The following is an 18,667-nucleotide window of genomic DNA, read 5'->3' on the forward strand; positions in this document are numbered from 1 at the left end:
GGGACCGGTGCCTGTGCATATTAATAAAAAGTAGAAAAGGGCAAAGGGTTTAAACTCTGCAGTGTTGTTGTCCGTTTTCATTAACTCTTTCTCCTCAGACCGAGTCCTGGAAATGCTCTGTATGGAGAATTACTGCTAGCTGTAAAAAGAATTCAGTCCCTGGAAGATGCTGATAAGTCAGCAGACCCTGGTTGCTGTAATACTTAGAGATAGAAAAATAATGAAGTGCTCAATAGGCTATGCTGCTGGGTTTTCTTGTTGTTGCTACTTGGGAGGAGAGGGGGCAGGGACAAGCCTAGCAAGCACCGCATTCAAAGCAATGGTGTAGCCTGTTTATGCATATATTGGCTAAAATTCAGGTCCAGGTATCTGTATGTACGGAGCCTGTTTCTAATCTATGAATCATATGAATCATATCTAATCATATGAATCTTCTATTCATATGAAGGCAAATAGGTTGAGTTATGCTGGTGTCAGGCTTGGTGAAAGTGGTCTCCTGGTGTATTGCTCACTGGTGCTTTTGCCGTGTGAATGAGTACACCAGGGGAAGGTACAAGGAAAAATTTAGCCCTGACCTCAAATCTCTGACAACTGAAGTGCAATCTTGGCACTGTTTGTCAATAATCTTTCCTTGCATGTGGACTGTAGAGTAAGTGTACCTTAGTTTTATTTCCTAGGAGTGTTTTAATTTCCTTTCTAGTTACCTTTTTTGTGCCCGGTGTTTAATAATAAGAGGTTCCTCATGCACTTATAGAACTGCTGAGCAGCTTTTGAAACTAAGCATATTTATCAGTACTTCTTCAAGACGTATTGGTGTATGCTTGTATGTGCCGGGTGGCTGATTGAACGAGGCAGTACCTGGAGCATGGGTGTGGGCCAGGATTACAGCCAGAAATCGTGCTTGTTTAGAGAAAACTCTCTGTATTTTAAAGCAATAATGCAACCTTAGGAGAGCATTTACAGTAGAGGCTTGTGTAGCTAACAAAACCCCTCCGCCACATGGCACATGTGAAATGTACCCAGGAACGTGCATCTGGCTTTTGAAGAGCAGAACTGCTTGGTCTGGTTTTCGAAGGGTGCACGTGGCCCATGGGAGTTAAAATCCACATGGGAGCAGAGGGTTGGTTCGACACCCGGTCCTGAGGCTGCCTGCAAGGGAGGCTGGTGGAGCCATTGCCAGGAGGCCCTTTTCCCCTCACAAGTGGTACCACAGGCCTAGAGGTTTACTCCAGACTAGGGCTTGGGTTTGATCCTCCTAATTTTTTTTTTCTCTTTCCCCTCAGTCATTAAGAATTTGTGGGTTTGTACGTGTGGATATGGGGAAGAAGGAGGGGGGAGCACGCTCCACCACCCTCCATGTGCATCCTTGTGGTGACACTGTTACAGAGCGGGTGGCCTCACTTGTGCCTGCCTGATGCTGCTGGTGCTGTATCTTGAGAAATTTTACCCATTTTATTTTGCCCACCTTACTTCTGATTGCCAACGACCTTCCTGCGAGGCTCCAGCCTCTCACACAAGCAAACCTCCAGGAGCCAGGCTGCAGAGCAGCAGTGGGTGGCTAGGTTTGATTTAGGCCCAGCCAGCGGGGTTCATCTTCTCCTCTTTGTGACAAATTGGTTTTTGCCTCCCTGTCAGGCAGCCCAAACTCCCAGTCTCCTTGTCCCAGAGGCAAGAAAACAGCGAGCCTGTGTCTGTTCTCACAGGATTGATAGCCCCGCTGGTAGGAGCATCGGCGCATGGGTGACGATGATCTACCGCTCGGCAGCTGCCCGCTCTGAACGGGCGGGCTTCCCCAGACCATCTCTCATAGCCACACATGCACCTACTGTCACAAACTTACGCTGTGAGGAGGGGTAGTAAGGAGGAGGGCGGGGGGGAGAACTTTTCTTTATTGTATTTGCTATAAATGGGCTAAAAGTGTGCGTCTCTCTTTCTCCTTCCCTTCTTTCTTTCTTCTCCCTCGTTTTTTTGCAGAGGATGAAAGTCCTGGGCAGACCTATCACAGAGAGAGAAGGAACGCGATCACAATGCAGCCGCAGGGTGGGCAAAGCCTCGGCAAGATCAGTGAAGAGCCTTCCACGTCGAGCGAGGAAAGGGCCTCATTAATCAAGAAGGAGATCCATGGATCTATATCGCACCTTCCCGAACCTTCTGTACCTTACCGCGGGACGCTCTTTACCATGGACCCCCGAAATGGTTACATGGACCCTCATTACCGTGAGTATCGATTGCTGGTTTGTTTGCGGGGCAAAGTTGGAAGGCTGTCAAATTTAATGCAATTTTATTTGCCGCCCTGCATCATCCCCAGGGAGAACTGCTTTGTCTGGGGGGGTGATTTGAGGTAATACAATCTTTTGTCTGAAGTTAAAAACCAGGGGGCAATTGCATTGCAGCTCAAAATTACCACAGGCCTCTGCAAAGGAACTTCCACAGGACATCTCATCTGTTGCTAATCCTCCTCAGCCATCCAGGGTTGCATTTGCTCCACCTCCTTAATACATGAAGAAAAAAAGCCTCATTAAAGAAAGCACAGAAGGAAAATGAAACAGGCCTTAAAATCCCTCTTTTAAAACAATGTTGAAGTACGGTATTGAGAGGAGGAAGGACCGTGCCTTGTACAATAAGAACTGGGGGGGGGATTGGAAGGTTTATTGCTGTGTTTTTGGGGTTTTTGTTTTGTTTTGGAGGTTTTTAGGTATTTACATGTGTGTTTGAGTATGTGGGCTGATGGAGTGGTTTTGCAATTTTCTTCCCCAGCTACAGTTCCCTGAAGTTTGGGGGGGGGGAGGGGGAGGCAAATGTTTTCAACTTCTGAATTCCTGCTCAGGCATTAATAAAAAAGTAAGAAATTAACTGACACTTGAACACAGATGTGGAATGGATTTCTCCACAGGCAAAATATGAGGGAGTTAAGCAATTTTTTTCATCTGCTTCTAGTTTACAAAAAAGAAAGAGGGAAAAAAAATCATTTAGTTGTGTAGTAATGAAGTACATCTTGAGGTGTCAAGGCTTGTGCCTTTTGATTATAGATTTATCACCCAGTCAGGATACAGATTTGCCATTTAACCTTCCAGTCTCCAGTTCCAGATGATAGGCTTAAGACCCAGAAAGAGGGGCCAGTCTGTGTTGGTTTTTTTTTTTTCCACATCATTCAGAAATTTTAGTGTTTTAAGGCAAAAGGTCATTAGCCAGATGACTGATTAGTGAGGACAGCTGATTAGTGCATGTTTTTTTGCTAAAGAAAGTGCCAGGGATAAAAGCTAATTTTATCCCTTCATTAGTTGGGCTAGCAGCAAAGGGGAATGTTCACTCATCAGGGTGCAGATCAAAGTATGTCTCGCACAACCTTAAGTCTCCCCAACCTCCTTTTTAAAAAAAAAAAAAAAAAAGCCTGATTGTTAATAAGGATGGAGGTATAATCAGAAAACGAACACTTGTTGTCTTTCTAGTTTAGATCAGTATTTAGGGGAAAAGTTTGTGGTTAAGCTTCTGAGCTTTCTTCCAGTGTAGGCAGTTGATTTCTGTACACCCTCCTCCTCTCTCGCACAGCCCTGCTCAAACCCTCTGGGGGAGTTACTCATCTCTTTCTACTGAGGAGGATGTGCTGTAGCACACCAGCAGCAGGCTTGTCTGCCAGAGAGGCATGAGTGTGCAGAGCAAACGACTGCTCATGAGCAGCAGTGTGTAGAAATACTAGCTTGTGGGTTGGAGACACCATTTGTAGCTTATGTTTTGTTAATGCAACCCCCAAATCTCACTTAAAAAAAAAAAAAAATCTGGGAAGCAAAATAGCTTCTCTGTTTGTAGGCAGTACAGCTGAGGAGAGATGAAATATTCGACAAAAACAACCCCTCAAACAAACATCAAACTTTATGCTGAATTTAGTGGTGACGATTGCCATTTTGATCATCTGACCAGCTGCCAGCTCACTCCTTAAATCTAGTTCAAAGTGTTACTGATACTACTGAAGATTCAGACTGAAGAAAAAGGGCCGGCCGGTCAGAATGAGTCTGAGTGGTTTGCATTTAGTTTATTTAGTTTTATTTTATTGAATTTGCCTTTTGATGAGAGTTCTCAAGATTTAATGAAGCTACTATGTCTGTATTGTGACCAATAACGCTAGCTAGTTAGGATGCGTGGGCTACTAGAAAAACATTGATGTCAGAAGTTGAGAGAACAGCTGAGGTTATCCAGCGTGTAACAGTAGAGAAACAGGAGGTAGATAGTTAATTTTAAATGAGCAACATGATCTTAAAGCAAAAGTCTAAGTCAGAAAACATCAGATGGGCAGACCTGCTTCACCGCTGCTGTAGTGAGTCGTACATTTGTACTCCCTGATTTATAAAATCCCTCAAGCTATTAATGTCACATGAAGAGCCATCATGCTTTTATTTACCTTTAATAGATGCGATACAGAAGGACAACTAAAGAGACAAATGTCTAGTTAGATTTATAGGAAAGCAGACAGGCTTACTGAAATTTTCATAGTAGTTGTATCATTTATATATGTTAAGACATGTTTTCGTCAAAGTGGTGACTGTATTCAGTCTGACACTTATAGTGGTCCATATGAAGAAGGCTGAATAATGTAAACATACCCCAGTCCCACTGTAGCAACAGGTAAAGAACCAGCAAGGCTATCGTTCCCTTCCTTAGTTTCTTGCCAGTTTTGCTGGGCATATGGATAGAAAATACTGTTTTAATTCAACATAGTCGGGTATGTAAACACTCACAGTAATTCCTTAGTTTCCCTGTGGTTGGAAAATATAGACTTTTCAAGATGCCTAATTTGTGCTTCTATTTATACCCACTTTGTATTTAAAAGTGTGGGCAGGCTTCCTGTAACACAGGAAAAGGGAAAATAATTTTTTTGAAGAAGGACATCTGTATATTTTTATGGCAAGAAAAGAAAAAGAGCATTTAAGTAAATTGTGTGTGGAACGCGTGTCCCCTCCAGGAGCTGCAGTTATTAGAAACAACTTGAATGCTTTGCATTTCTATATGTAAATGTGTGTCTCTGTGTATATGCGTTGCAGGATTTTTTGTTATAATTTTTTTCCTAATTAAAATGACTGATGTTGTAAATGTTGGAAATAATAGTTACCATATATGTGGAATAAATACCTCACTGAGGGGGAGTTCGGTCTCCTGCAGAGTGTGGGTGGGGATAATGGTTGTGTTTCAAGTGGACTAGCTTTTCAAACAGCTGGGATGAAACATGCTGTGGAGCTGGCAGCCCTTCTGCAGTGCCAGAGAGCCCCTCAACCATTTAGCAACTGAGAATGAGAGCGGCCTCGTGCTCAGCCTGCAGCCCTCTGTCCTCCAAGAGATAAAAGGGAAAACATACAGGCCTCAACCAGAAATTTTTGTTTTCTGTCTTTTTTTGTTATGGATTTCTTAAGCGCTGTTTAAACACTGCTCACAAAGTGTGGGGGTTTATTTTTGTTTTTCTAACTTTAAAAAAACTTTATTATTTTTAAAAGCTTTAGGGCAGATGACAAAAATGCTGGAGTTTCCTTTCATGTGTTGCACCTTTTCTTTATTGAGGAGAGCAGGGTTACTGAGCTTAATCTGTTTCTTAAATGGATTTAAAACCCTGTGTTTCTCAAACACTGATTGCAGTGGTAGTTGGAGCCCCTTGTTAATGTAAATTTTGTCTCTAGAGGTGGGGCTGAGGCAGGGGAGGTGGGGATAGCAACTTCCCTTTGTTATTCTCTTCCCCAATTTTAATTCCCACGCAGATTTATGGCAGTGCTAAGACTGCTTGTCTCACAAGTCATTCCTCATGGAAAAAATGAATCATTCCTGATGTAAACACTTTGATTTAAAACATACTGCTGGTATTCTTCCCTTGGTTTCACAGCTCATCTGAAAGAATCATTAGTTCCTAATTAGTAAAGCCTGAAGAATTATCTTAAGTAAAAAGCAGTGACAGTTCAGTTGGCTCTGATCTAAAAATTCGTATATACAGGAATGGCCCTGGCAGGATTCTCTTTCTGGTACGTCCCTTCATCTCAAAGAGGTTGCACTGAAAGTAGCTGAAAGCAGGAACTCACTCTTTTCTTTTTTCTTTTCTTTTTTTTTTTTTTTCTTTTTCCTTACTGGGGATTTATTCTTCTGGTTTTGAAGCTTCTGTATCTATCTGGGGAAGTGGGAACTGCTTATTGCACATTTCATAGGATTAACCCTCCAAAGGTATTGATTGCCCTCAGTTCCCACTGACTGTGCCTAGACTTGTGCTTTGTAAGGATCAGGCCCCTCATAACTGCCTGGGTTAGATTACCCAGTGTTAGTGTCATCTCAAAATCAATTTGCAACGTGAACAAAAGACCACAGCAAGGAAAATAGAGTGCTGGTTCACTAGGTGCACTTGTTCATTTACTGCGTTTTAATTTCTATTGATAGGAATTCCCCTTCCTTCATCTCCCGATAAAAAGGAGGAAAAAAAAAAAAAAGAGAAGGAAATTAGATTCTGTTTCTGCAAATGCAAACTGGTTACTGGAAACACTGCTTTAAAATGCAATAGTTAGAAAGCAATGGCTTTTCATGGCAGCGTGGTTTGAACCACGGTGGCCAGCTACGTGCGGTGTATTGGATGGTGAGAGCAGTCCAGGTCACCACCAGTAGATGAGCTCATGGAAAGGGGTCTCCATTTGCTTTGTAGAGGGAGGAGCCGGTCGCCTCCCTTGTCCTCTCCCTGGCACATTTTGAGACTGCAGAGGGACAACCAAGACACTTTTGGATAATCCAAAAGTGGGCACTTTTCTTAACTCACCTCTAGCTTCCCAGCATCACCAGGTGGCAAGAGCCCAGGACAGCTTTTTATAGAGGGTTTCCCCCCAGCCTTGTTCGAGAGCGGTAGGAGAGTGTCAGTGAGGAATCTTGTAGAGATTTAGGGCTGGGGTCTTTTAAAGACATTTAGGGGCTCTTCAATTTCAAAGTGAGTTTGGCCTCTTAAATACCTCTGAAAATCTGGGTCCTACTTACTCAGCTCTTTCTGCAGCATTTTGCAGGGGAGGGGCTTAAGCGCTCTAGTAACAAAACTCTCCACTGACAGTGATTTATGGGGTGGTTTCCAAATGTCGTCAAGGAGGGGTAGTTGAAAAAAATAAAATCTAAAGCTTTTAATAAAACTCCCAGGAAAAAGCCTCTAGTACAAAAGTGAATGCCAGATTACTGGTGTCAGCTGAGCAACTGAAATGTTGGTCTTTAAGAAAATTAGCATGTTTTGAAACATGTTTTTGGGTTAAAAATCTAAAATGTGATAGTATTTTTCAATAGCCTCCAACAAAAAAACATTACTGCTCTCAAAATCAAACTTAGGGTTAGAGGCAACTTCAGTTTGAAATTTTGGAAGGTGCTGCAGACCTCTTAAGCTTAACAGCAGTTTATAAATGGAAACCTCTAAGATGCCTCCCAAAACTCCATAGTCGTGTTTGGGAAGTTCTGCTCACTGCAAATACTCCTGCCCATTTCTCTGGAGTCCTTCTGTGGAATAAGTGGGGTCTCTTGAGAGCCCTGGAGTTGCTGTCCCTGTGTCGTCCTCTCATTTGGAAGTAACGATTGCACCCATAGATTTACAGCTACAAGTGGCACATAAAGACGTCCTGTCTTCTACCAGATTTTCTCTCTCCTCAGCATGAGATAGACTGCAGAACTGCTGATACCTGAAAGGCCTTGAAATGTAACGTGGTTGAGAAGCTGAAAGGTGATCTTTTAGGGTTTCTTTGTTTTGTTTTTAAGTTTGGGTGAATATGTAGCTTCAAATATTGACTTTTTTTCTTGTCATTACTAGTCGTATTAATTTCAGCTGGAAACTATAGGCAATGATATGGAAAGAGGTGATCCTGTTTGTGTGTGGAGGGTAGAATAGGATATTTGAGATCTCTTATAGCCCTATAATTCTGTTGGACTTAAATTTTAAAAATGTCCTGAGGATCATGTTTTAAAAAAAAGACGAAACAAACCTGTATGGTGCCTAAGAGATTTACCTGCCAGGCACTACTGGGTATGGAGCCTTCTGAGAAGCAGATGGGTTCTGTTAATCTCTCCTTTTTTTGGTTGTTCAAGTGCATGTAATCTGTGGGGTGAGGTTTTTTAGTTTGTTGTGTTTTTTTTTTTTTTAAGGAATAGGGAAGACAAAGGCAGAGGACAAATGCAAAAACACTTACCTCTTTCACAGATTTGATTTGGTTTGTCAGCTAAAGCTTTTTTAGATGCTTTACAGTATGTATTTGTTGTACACTGCCTTCATGGAAGGAGACAGAATACATTGCTCAGAGCCATAGGATCATAGTTAAGAACTCTGGGAAAAAAAGCCAAGAAATAATGTAATCCATCTCTTTAGCCTCAAGGCAGATCAGCTGTTCCTAAATCAGGAGAGAATGAAAAGCTGCTTCAAAGTTGCTGTGTCCCTTGATATGTGGACATTTCTGTCTTTGAGTCTTGTGACAAGATCTGTAGTGGGTTTGGACTGATCTTGTGTCCCTACATGGTAACTTCTATAGCATCAGCAGCTGGAAGGTCGGGGGCAAAAAAGAATTTAGAAGCCATAAAAATTTGAGTTGAAAAGTTTTGATAAAGTTTCTTCTTCCCTCCTAGAAATCCACTGGCATGCAGGAAATAGGGTACTTCCCATTGCTGTGCTCTCTGAAAAAAAAACCAACCACCAAAACCCCCTAAAAACCCCACAGCCTGACGCATAACTGTTGTGCTCATTACTGTCATTTCAACAGGCAAGATCATTAGTTTTCTCTTTTTATTAGTTATCAGAGTGATCTCTGTGTTATTGTTGAGGCTGTGCAGTACAAGGGGTTAGCCAAGTATGACAGGTATGTAGAGACCGAGTGGCCAAAGGAAGATAAGCATCATTTATTGCAAATTTTGAAGCTTCCCATAATGCCTGAGGTTGCTGTCTGTCAGTCAGCTTTTTGAGTGCTTTGCCCTGTGAGCATTTCTTGGCCAAGGGCACACAGTTTGAAAGGCAGCCTCTTTGACTTGGCTGCTTAGAGCTTTAAAAAAGGTTAGCCAGAACTCAGCTTTTGGTGTCAAATGTGTTACCTGTATCTGTAAGGAGCTTTGTGGCTGCAACAACTTGAGTCTTTGTGGCAAAGCATGGGGAACATGAGAACCAGGTGCTGGTTCAGTGATAATGATTTTCACCAAGAACTGAAGCAGATTCTCCTGAGCTGGTGAGTACAAGCCATGTACTTAACCACTGTGTAGTGCTTTACTCTGCCAGGGAGATGGTTCTCTTGCATTGGTGGCCTTCCGTCTGGTTAATGTGATAGAGGGAATTCAGTTGCCTAAGCAGAGCTTTCAAGTGCCATTTTCATGCCTGGGAGGTTCCTAGCTGGTCTGTGTCTGCCACCCTGGAAAGACTGGTCTTCAGTACATCCTATGTTACATCAGTTAACTCTGTATGAACGTCTCGGATACCTTAGGGGTCCAGGATAGCACTATGTGTCTGTGTTTAGGCAGCTGAATCCTCGTCAGTGTTGTAACCAGGCATTTAAATCAGTGTGTCCAAATGTAGAAAATAAACATTTAAGTTCAGTTCTTTTTTTATCCCTGTCTCTGTTGCCATTGTCCAGCTCTTGTGAAGAAATCTGTGGCAATAATTAGATGGCAGAGTAGCTAATGTCTATAGGGTGCTCTTTTTTCATGATTCCCTTGTGTTAATTTTGTCACGTCCCGGGTGCTTGTCACTGAGATCTGGATGTGCACTATCCTTCCTTGCTGCTGCCCTTGGGGCCAGGGGGAAGCCCAAATGTGTGGGCACCGAGGGAGGGTGTTGTGTCCTGGAGGATGCCTCAGGCCAGGCAGGGGGGTAGTGGCAGCATGGGGCACCATGGACCTGCTCTCCCCGTGGCATGGAATTGTTGAGGGAGGTTTTGAAAGGCTGTGTGGCTCCTGTTGACAAGGTGCAGTTTCAAGATTGTCCCATGGAAGTCTCTCAGGACCAGCTTTGGCCTCCTGTTGGAGTCCAGGGTTGAACAGGCCTTTACTTTTAAGACAGTTTAAATGCTTTGGTTGCTGAACCATTTTCAGGATCACTAGTGGATACAGCTTTATTCCTATTGATTGAGCTCAGTACTTAGGAGGAGAGCCTCTTAGCCACAGCCTCTGCTTCCTTTTATTCACACCTAGCAACCCAATTAGCTTCCTCTTAGCCTGGCTTTTGGGTAGTTTACACGGTACTCTCTAACCTCTTATTAAAACACTGCTCAAATTACTTACAACTGGGGCTCTTGAGCTTGGTCAGTGGATCACATCTGAGTTTGGAGATCATGTCAGGAACACTTTCCCCTTTTAGTCAGAGTTATACTGGCTACCGTGATCATATAACTTACAGCCAAGGCAGCAACCACCAGTGCGGGGAACCAGTACTGTACTAAATACCAATATATTGATAGCTGTGTTTTAAAGAGTACAGCTGCTGTATTGTCGTGTGGTCATTGGCATGTGTGGTGGCGGTCAGTAGACAGCAGTAGGAAAGGCAGTACGTGTGTACAGATTTCTACATCATCTTCGTACTTGCTTTTAAAAATAAGAGTAATCACTTTCAAAAAAAATAAAGCAAAGGAACATTTTGTATTGTCTTTCAGAATTTGTCTTGCTGAGTTTTTGGAGTTCAGCGCAGATAGCTCCCCAGATAATGGAATTGCTTTCTAATCTAAATTATGCTTGTTTCCTGCTTCACACTGAATAAGGTAGCAGAAAGGGTCCCCCATTGTTCATTCTGGTTTTCTTTCACATTTCAGTGCTGCCCCAAGTCATCATTTTTCCCAAACAGCTGAACGGTGCCGATCCAGAACCCAATGAATTCAATGAATCAACAGCTGCTGGCTTCAATGAACTTTGTAATAATCCCCAGTTGCCTTATATTCTACCCTTTCATCTTACCTGCTCCTTGTGCTAGTAGTAATTTAAAATTGTAATTCCCAAGGATCCATGTTACCATTTAGCAAATGAAGAGCTATCGTCTATCTACAGTCCCCTGTTGAAGTAGCTTATGGTAACAAGCCAAAAGTGATGGCATATGACATACTTTCAAATAAATGGCTGATTATGGTAGCAGCTGAGTGTAACACCATACCAAGTATTGAAGTAAGTAACTAATGAGGTAGAATGTGTTGAAATAAATTTAATTCCAGCATGTCACACTCCCTAGCGTAAAAAGGTACTGCATTTGATTTGTATGTTTTTTCACCAACCTGCCTACACATACAACTGTTGAAAACCTCCAGCTTTGGCCTTGACTTCTGTTAGACATCATTGTTGAAATGGAATTGGGTTACTTGAGTGAATAAGGATTGTTGGATCAATGCCTGTGTTATGTATAAACAGTGGTTGCTCACTTCACTGGGATGGACCAGCATGGTACGGTGATAGGAAGCTGTTGGCACCAAAGCCATATTTCATGCTGGACAATATTTGAGTTGGCATCAACACCAGTGATCTGCAGTGCTTTTAACAATAAAATTGGTGCCAGACATTGAAAACATTAATTGCTGCTATGATAGGAGTGGAATTTTTTTCTTCTTTTAACTAGAAGGGAGAAGAGGAGCACTAGTTGTATATCACTGGCTAATCATTGAGCTGCCCAGTATTTGGGATGTTTGATTTGGAAAGTCTCATGTAAGGCCTGCTCCTATATGCCGCTACTTTGCCTGAGGCTGGCAGTGACCATGGTCTATGCTTGCTTTCACTCTTACAGGTTTTCAGATTTTCTTGATTTGTCAACTTGAATACAGAAAATTTAAACAAGCTTATAGGCACATAAAGCCAACTGGAAGAAACCCCTTATAAATAAAGATCAAAGGCCTGATCTGGCTTTGTCTGCTCCCATGGAAAAAATTACAAAACCTGAATGAAACCCAAAATGCTGGCCTGTGAAAGTGTTTCTGGGTTCTTGTGGGGAAATGGCACATCTCTTCAAAGATGGTAGTTATTTATCATGTATATGTCAGATTAACACACATCCTATGTTTAGTAGCGCCTTCCATCCTCTTGTGCATTATAAACTGGAAAAGCAGGTTGAGGACATGGGCTGCTGTAGTGGTTCCTCCCATAGATGTTAGTTTTTTGTGTATACTGCTCTGAAAAGGTGGTCTGTACAGGGAGGTTAAAGGATGCTGCACCTCTGCATCCTGACCAGCCTCCCTCTCTGGGATTTTTTGGTAGACAGCCTGTGGGAGTGTTGCCCGTGTTGTGCTAACACGTGGGGCTTGCCTGGGCATGCAGGGTTCTGCTGGACTAGATGGGTATAGGCCAGTTACTGCTGAGGCCATGCTTGAAGGCTGGCAAAGAGCCAAGGTTGATGTGCCTTATCTTAAGGGGGTGGCCTCTGGGCTGCCTTTAAGAAATGATGTAGACATGGATACTGCTTGTTAAGGCTACACAAGGTATTGACACAGCTCCCTGAGGAAGACAGTCATCTGAAACAGTGTGCCCTGCTGGCTGTTGAGAAGTGACTGTTGTATTTTCTTACAGGAGGCTGGTGCTGGTCTGTGGTCCTGCGTTGTCATATGCATGACAATTCATAGAAGTCATCTTCAACTTTAAATTCCTTCTGAGCACGCCTCTAGGCCAGGTTAATTTGGCAACGTGTGCCAATAGGTCTTGGCTCCAGAAAATGCTGTGGTCTGCTCAGGGTTTTCTACGTAATGCCTTTTTAAATTATCATTCAGACGCTATATATCTGCTCCTTGTTTGCTGCAGTGTTTGCTTATCTGTGTGTCATGGTGAGGGATCAAGTGTCCAGCTCAGCTGTTTGATGCAGAATCTCACCATTTACAGTTGGTTGAATTCTCCCAGCTGTGATTTCCGAGGAAGCTTCAAAAGCAGAAGGTGCTTTCTCTTTCCTGTTTCCATCCTGCTGTGTAATACTTCCATGAGCCCCACCTAACTGCAACTAATGACACCCTTTTATTTTGTCAGTGCAGGGAACTGAGAGGTGCTGCTGGCAGGCAACATCCTCTTCAGCCTAGCTATACTTTGCTTCTTGTTCTTCTGACAGTGCCATGCACTTAGAAGAAAAAGACTTAAAAACGGCCCAGAATTGATTGAGTGCAAGAGTGGGAAGCTAGAGGTGGGAGCTGTAGCAGCATTCCTCCTCAGCCCAGCCTTTTTAGGACCGTGGTGACTTGTATATTGTGGCTTGCAGCTATCAGAATAAAATCTGATGACAACCCTCTGAACCCATTTTCAGCTCTCTGTAACTCTGGCTGATACCTACTGGAAGTACATGTCACCAAGACAGTGGGAGCATGGTTGCCAGTGTATTGCTTTTTACAAACTGAAACTCTGACATGTGACATTCATGGTAAAGCCATATCCCTGTGTGTGAGCTGGGTGTATACTTTATGTCAGTGTATGCATGTGTCTCAGGTAGCAGAGCTGCTATTTTATTCAAACTGGACAACTCTCTGTTTTAATTTAGGATGAATTCAGTACTGTTACAGTATGCTGGACACTGGTATTATAGGATATTTGTGTGCAATATGGGATGCATGCATACACAGTAATTTGGTGTTTTCTCTGAGGCTTGTTGCTTCCTGGTTATTTTCCTGCTTATTTTTGTAATGTGATTTTTTTCATATACTTCTGTATTATGAACCTTTTTGGTTTTTAAGCTATCTCTGATATGCAGCTTTCATATCTTGGCTCCCAGCAATGTTGAACCTCATTGTAAAGTCCCTTCGTGTAAAAGCCATCTAGTTATAACTCTCAAAAATAAGAGGCTTGTCTCCTGAGGACAGCTCCATATTGCGGGTGGAGTATAATCCTTAACATTGTTTTTTTGCTTTCAAATAGCAGGGGACAGTAAGTCAAGGAGTGAGAACTCCCTTTGTTTCATGTAGTGTGCGTTGCAGGGAAAGAATGTAACAGAGCAGAAAATGAAGAAAGACATAAAAGAATCTCAGCTCAAGGAGGTCAGATCCATCACAGGCTTAGCATTGCCTTCAAAGATGCCTGGGACAGGTGGCAGTTCAAGACAATCAGAGGAGAAGCATCCGCTAGCGCCGAGATAAGGGATTCTTGCAGAATCCTGCTATCTGGTCCCAATTTGCTTTGATGTAACTCTGCTAGAGAAGACTTCTGGGAGCAGGCTACTGCTTCCCTCCGTGATAGGCTGCTGTTGTTCAGCCTTTTAAGGTCTCATTACAGTGGTCCTTGAGGATTAATCCTCTTTAAGGTTTACATGGGAATGGTTTTGTCTGAAGGCCCAGCCAGGGACCTCAGTACCACCTGTACAAAGCATTATTGCATTCTTTCATTCTGTTTTTTTAAGTGGCTCATATTTAACAGTATTTGACAGAAAGTAAAACCAAACATCTCGCCTTTTTTTGCTTCCCTCTTTGGCTATTACTGAGTTTTTGTTGAGCACAGCTTGAGCAGTCCTTTGCAGACACTGAACCATTAGCAGTAAATTGTACTCTTCCGGTTACTCTACTTAGCCTGCTGGTTTTGGCAGTCCTCCTTTTTCTTTTCTTCTCTTGCACCCACCCCCCTTTCTTCTTTTTAAAGGAGGGGAGTGATGATGTTTGGCTTCAGAATCAGAAATCATCCCATTGCGGGTTTATTCCCATGCCTGTATTAGTGGATTTTGCATTCACACCATTCTGCTCAGGGAGGAGGATTCAGGATATGGGAATGTTGAAGATCATCAGCATTAATTTATTAAAAAGACACATCTGCACTTATAAGGGTTTGTTTATGAAAAACATTTACCATTTTCTTCAAGGGGCAAAGCCTGCTCTCAGTGAAATAGCAGCAGGCAGAGTATGGCGATGATCCATGCAGGAATCATACCCTGGTTTGGTGATGCAGTGGGAAGCAAGTGCTTTCCAGCTCCTTGATATATTCCATTACTGGTACTGTTTCTGTGTAACTCTATTATAGATCTACGTCTTGGAAATGGAAAAAAGGCATGCAGCCTTGATTCCAAAGAAAGGAACGTTACTCTGATTTTTTTTTTTTTTAACTGGGATTTTTTTACTGGATTTTTTTTAGTGTCATTCATTATTTTCCTAATTGAACAAAGTGTTACGAAGTCATTTTGATACTATAACTTTAAGATGATGGTTGAGGTAAGAGTAAGACAAAGGTTCATGTTGGATAAGTGAAAAACAGTATCAGTGACCCTGACAGGTAAAAGTAAACTTACTGCTCTGAGGGTAATAAATAGCTTAAGGGACTCATCTCTATCTTGCAGTAGAAGGCCTTAAGTTTAGCTCTTCTGAACCCATATTAAGTAGCTTGATGGCCCTAATTCAAATTATTATGAAAGGTGACAGTGTGTTTTATTTTAAAAAAACAAAACAAAAACAAAAAACCAAACAAACATATTTCTACTTAGAAAACTTAGCAATAGGTATAAGTTGAATACTTTCGGGGTAAAATAATGAGTTGTGCATTGTTGCCTACAGAGTACCTGGTCATTAGTTATGTAGTGATTTTACTTTATAAAGAAAAAGCAAGCAAAAGAGCACCTTCACAAGCCTTCTGGGTTGTTTTTACAGTGTTCTGTTTGGAAGTTACATGGTATGTTGAGAAGTGCTCGTAATGCATGTATAGCAGATTAGTTTTCTTTATATATAAAAGTATTATAGGAAACCCTATAGCTAATGCTGGCTATATAAAACTGTATGGTGCCATTATTACCACAAATATGCTGTGACCTTCATACACTCTTACATTTCCAAACTGCATATAATTTAAGAGTAATGCACATATTTAATTTTTACTGTATTTGCAAAGATTGTTAAATTCTGCCCATACGAATTTTTTCCTAATAGGTAATTCTGAGAGGGTGGGAGGATGGGAGAAGCAGAAACTAAGGAAAAAAAGATTAACTAAAATAAAGGTAATAAAATGTCATGATGTAAGGTGCTGTAGATCCCTTCAAAAAGACCTGTCTTCTGAAGAAATACAGGCAAATTCTTGGCAGCCTAACTTATACACATAGAGACACCTGTCTGGTTTATATATACACATGCAATCAAGTGCTCTAGCTGTAGTCTTGAGGCATATATTGAATACTTATATAAACAGAATAATCTATACTTACTGTTTCTAAGACACAAATACTTTGAAAAACATGATGTTAAATTTATGCTCTCTTCTTTAATTTCACATTAGAGCTAGTTGTCAGCAACATAAACTTCTACAGAACTATTTTGAAGGTTGCTGTTACATTTCTGACTTCATAAAATACAGGGAATGTGACATTTTTTTTTTTACCTGATGACAAATGCATGAAAATTGCCAGTGCTAAGTATTTAATTGAATTGAATGGCTGTTTGTGTAATTTCAATGTAAGGTGCCATTATGAAGCATCTTTTCAAACTGAAAGTCAACACCTCAGTTTAACAACAGTTCATAGTACAGCACATGGTTGTTAAGTTTGTTTCAGGTGGAAAAATGTGCTCGGCTACACGAAGCCAAATTGTGACCCATTCTGTAAACAGCCCTGGCTCCTTTCATTTTTTCATCCTAAATGCAAGTGGGCTGGATGGGACAAAGGAGGAGGTGCTGATTTCAGACAGCTTGATGGGAATGTGGTCCAAGGATTCAGCTGTACAGTCTGCAGTGAGGCAAGAAATGGATATTCCTTTCTGGGCCCTGGGGCTGATTTCTGGGCTTGTCTTCACCCAGGCTCTAAGAAATAATGTCTCTTGGAGACAGGGAAGTAAAATGGCTAGCTCTTGCACTGTTTGTACATATACCATGGTAACATTTACTAATATTAGTATTAGTGTTTTCTAAATAACAAAGTACCCAGTAATCAGTGGGGGTCAGCCATCCTGGGAGTTCAAACTGTAAAGTTCAGCCATTCTTTCATTGTAAGAGGAAAACAATATATGAAAATGAAAACCTGTTTGGTTTTTTTTTGCTGTGACATAAACAAAAAATATGGTACTTGATTTTGCTCAATAGGAGAACAAGCATGGAAAACATAACTCCTGAAAAAGAAGTTTCCAGAAAGTTAATTGGCTAAAAATAGGGTCTTGTAAGTCCTTATATAAATCTACTACAGCAGGTGTTACTCAAACCTCTCTCTATATATCTGTATATAGATGTGTGTGTATATATATATTTGTGTTACATATATTAAAAATTTCTGTGCAGCTTTGGGGCTTTATACCTCTCATTAGTCTAAAATTTTTTGATGGTATTAAGTTCTGTATTTTGTATTAGTAGCAGCAGAATCTTACCTTTTTTATTAGGAAGGAACAAAATTGTCATTGAAACTGATCTCAGGCTAACAAGTGTGGAATGGACTAGGAGTTGTTCAAAGTAAGTCTGATGGATACACCAGATTGCCTTTATTTACATTTAGAAAATACTTACCAATCTGAAAATGAAAAAAAAGCAATAAAACAGAAGTGTATGTGTCTCTATTAAGTATTTACATACATACATGCCATACAGCTGCTGAATGCTGTTGTTAGCACATATACATTTCTTTTAGAAGTGGCCGTAGCAGTTGTAGGTGCCAGCCCTGCAAGAAGAAACGTATGCTCAAGAAGTCTGTTAAATGCAATGCGATCTGTGAGAACTGTAGGAATTCACCTTAGCTAAATTCTTTCAGTGAATTTTAGTTGCCAACTGTTGTGTTAAACACTTAGTATAGATTCAAATAATATTAACAAAGAGTTTGATTAGGAAAAAAAAAGCTGGATGGATTTCCAGATTGTCTGCCTTCAGAGCCTTTTAGGGTCTCCTTGTGCACAACTCTTTCTTTGGTCTTCTCTTTCCATCAAGGTCATCCCAACTTTTCTCCTTATTTTCTGTGAAATTATGTGCACAGTCCCTTACCTTCCAGACTTAGTTTCATCCATGCTTGAATATTCACAGGACCATCCTAACATCTCTTTATACTTTGTTCCTGGCCCCTGTTTCCCAGAGCTAGAGCCACATGGGATTTACTTGTCCGTCTTCCGTTCATACTGTAAGAAGAGAAAAATCTTCAAAACTTAGGTTATTTCTGTGCACTCTGTCCTGCTAGAGCCTGTCCTGAGCTCGCGTGTCCTGCAAGGTTTTCCATCTTGGGAAATGCAGTATAAGCGTAGCCTGTAAGATATAGCAAGGACCTGAATACTGGGTGGCAGAGCAGAATCAAAATGTCATTCAAGCAGCTCTGACAGGGTTTGGGCACTCAATAGGTGTCAGTTCAATTCCCCAGTATCCCTCTGAGCACTGGCTGCAGCTCTGGGAGAACAAACAGGTCTTGGATATAAGGTTGCAAACAGGGGTTTTTCTTGGTTTGAGTTGTACAGTGTGAAACAGTGGGGTCTGGCCTTGGCTCTGCAGGTAAGTAAAGCTTATTCAGCAAAGCTGAGGGTCTCATCCTGTAAAGCACGCAAACTGATTTTGGACTAGTTAGGGATGAAGCCCCTCCCTGCCCCACCCAAAACAGCTGAAGGCTTGCAAGTATGTTCAGGATTAGATCTTATAATATTCTAAAAACAAGTATACAGATGAAGTACTTCTAAAAATAGCTCAATTAGAAGTGATTCCTTTTTGATATTTTGGTCTACTGTCTGTTCTGTTGTTTCTTGGTACATACCCTATTTTTTTACAAGGTGTAACTTTTGGGGAAAAAAGGAAAGTAAATCTTTCCATCTGCTCAAGAAAGCAGTCTTCTAAGATACTGAAG

At 41.5% G+C, this 18,667-nt stretch overlaps 1 protein-coding gene across 4 annotated transcripts in view; it reads left to right on the forward strand.

Annotated features, from left to right (window-relative positions):
- Nucleotides 1–18,667, forward strand: part of GLI3 (GLI family zinc finger 3) — a 216,348-nt gene that overhangs the window by 66,052 nt on the left and 131,629 nt on the right. For all 4 annotated transcript variants that reach the window (XM_072853542.1, XM_072853543.1, XM_072853544.1 and 1 more), the window contains one exon: nucleotides 1,975–2,217. In XM_072853542.1, coding sequence (XP_072709643.1) covers nucleotides 1,975–2,217 — 243 coding nt within the window. The remainder of the gene's footprint in view (nucleotides 1–1,974; nucleotides 2,218–18,667) is intronic.

The sequence above is a fragment of the Ciconia boyciana genome, chromosome 2 (assembly GCF_034638445.1).
Source record: "Ciconia boyciana chromosome 2, ASM3463844v1, whole genome shotgun sequence".
NCBI classification, from domain to species: domain Eukaryota; kingdom Metazoa; phylum Chordata; class Aves; order Ciconiiformes; family Ciconiidae; genus Ciconia; species Ciconia boyciana.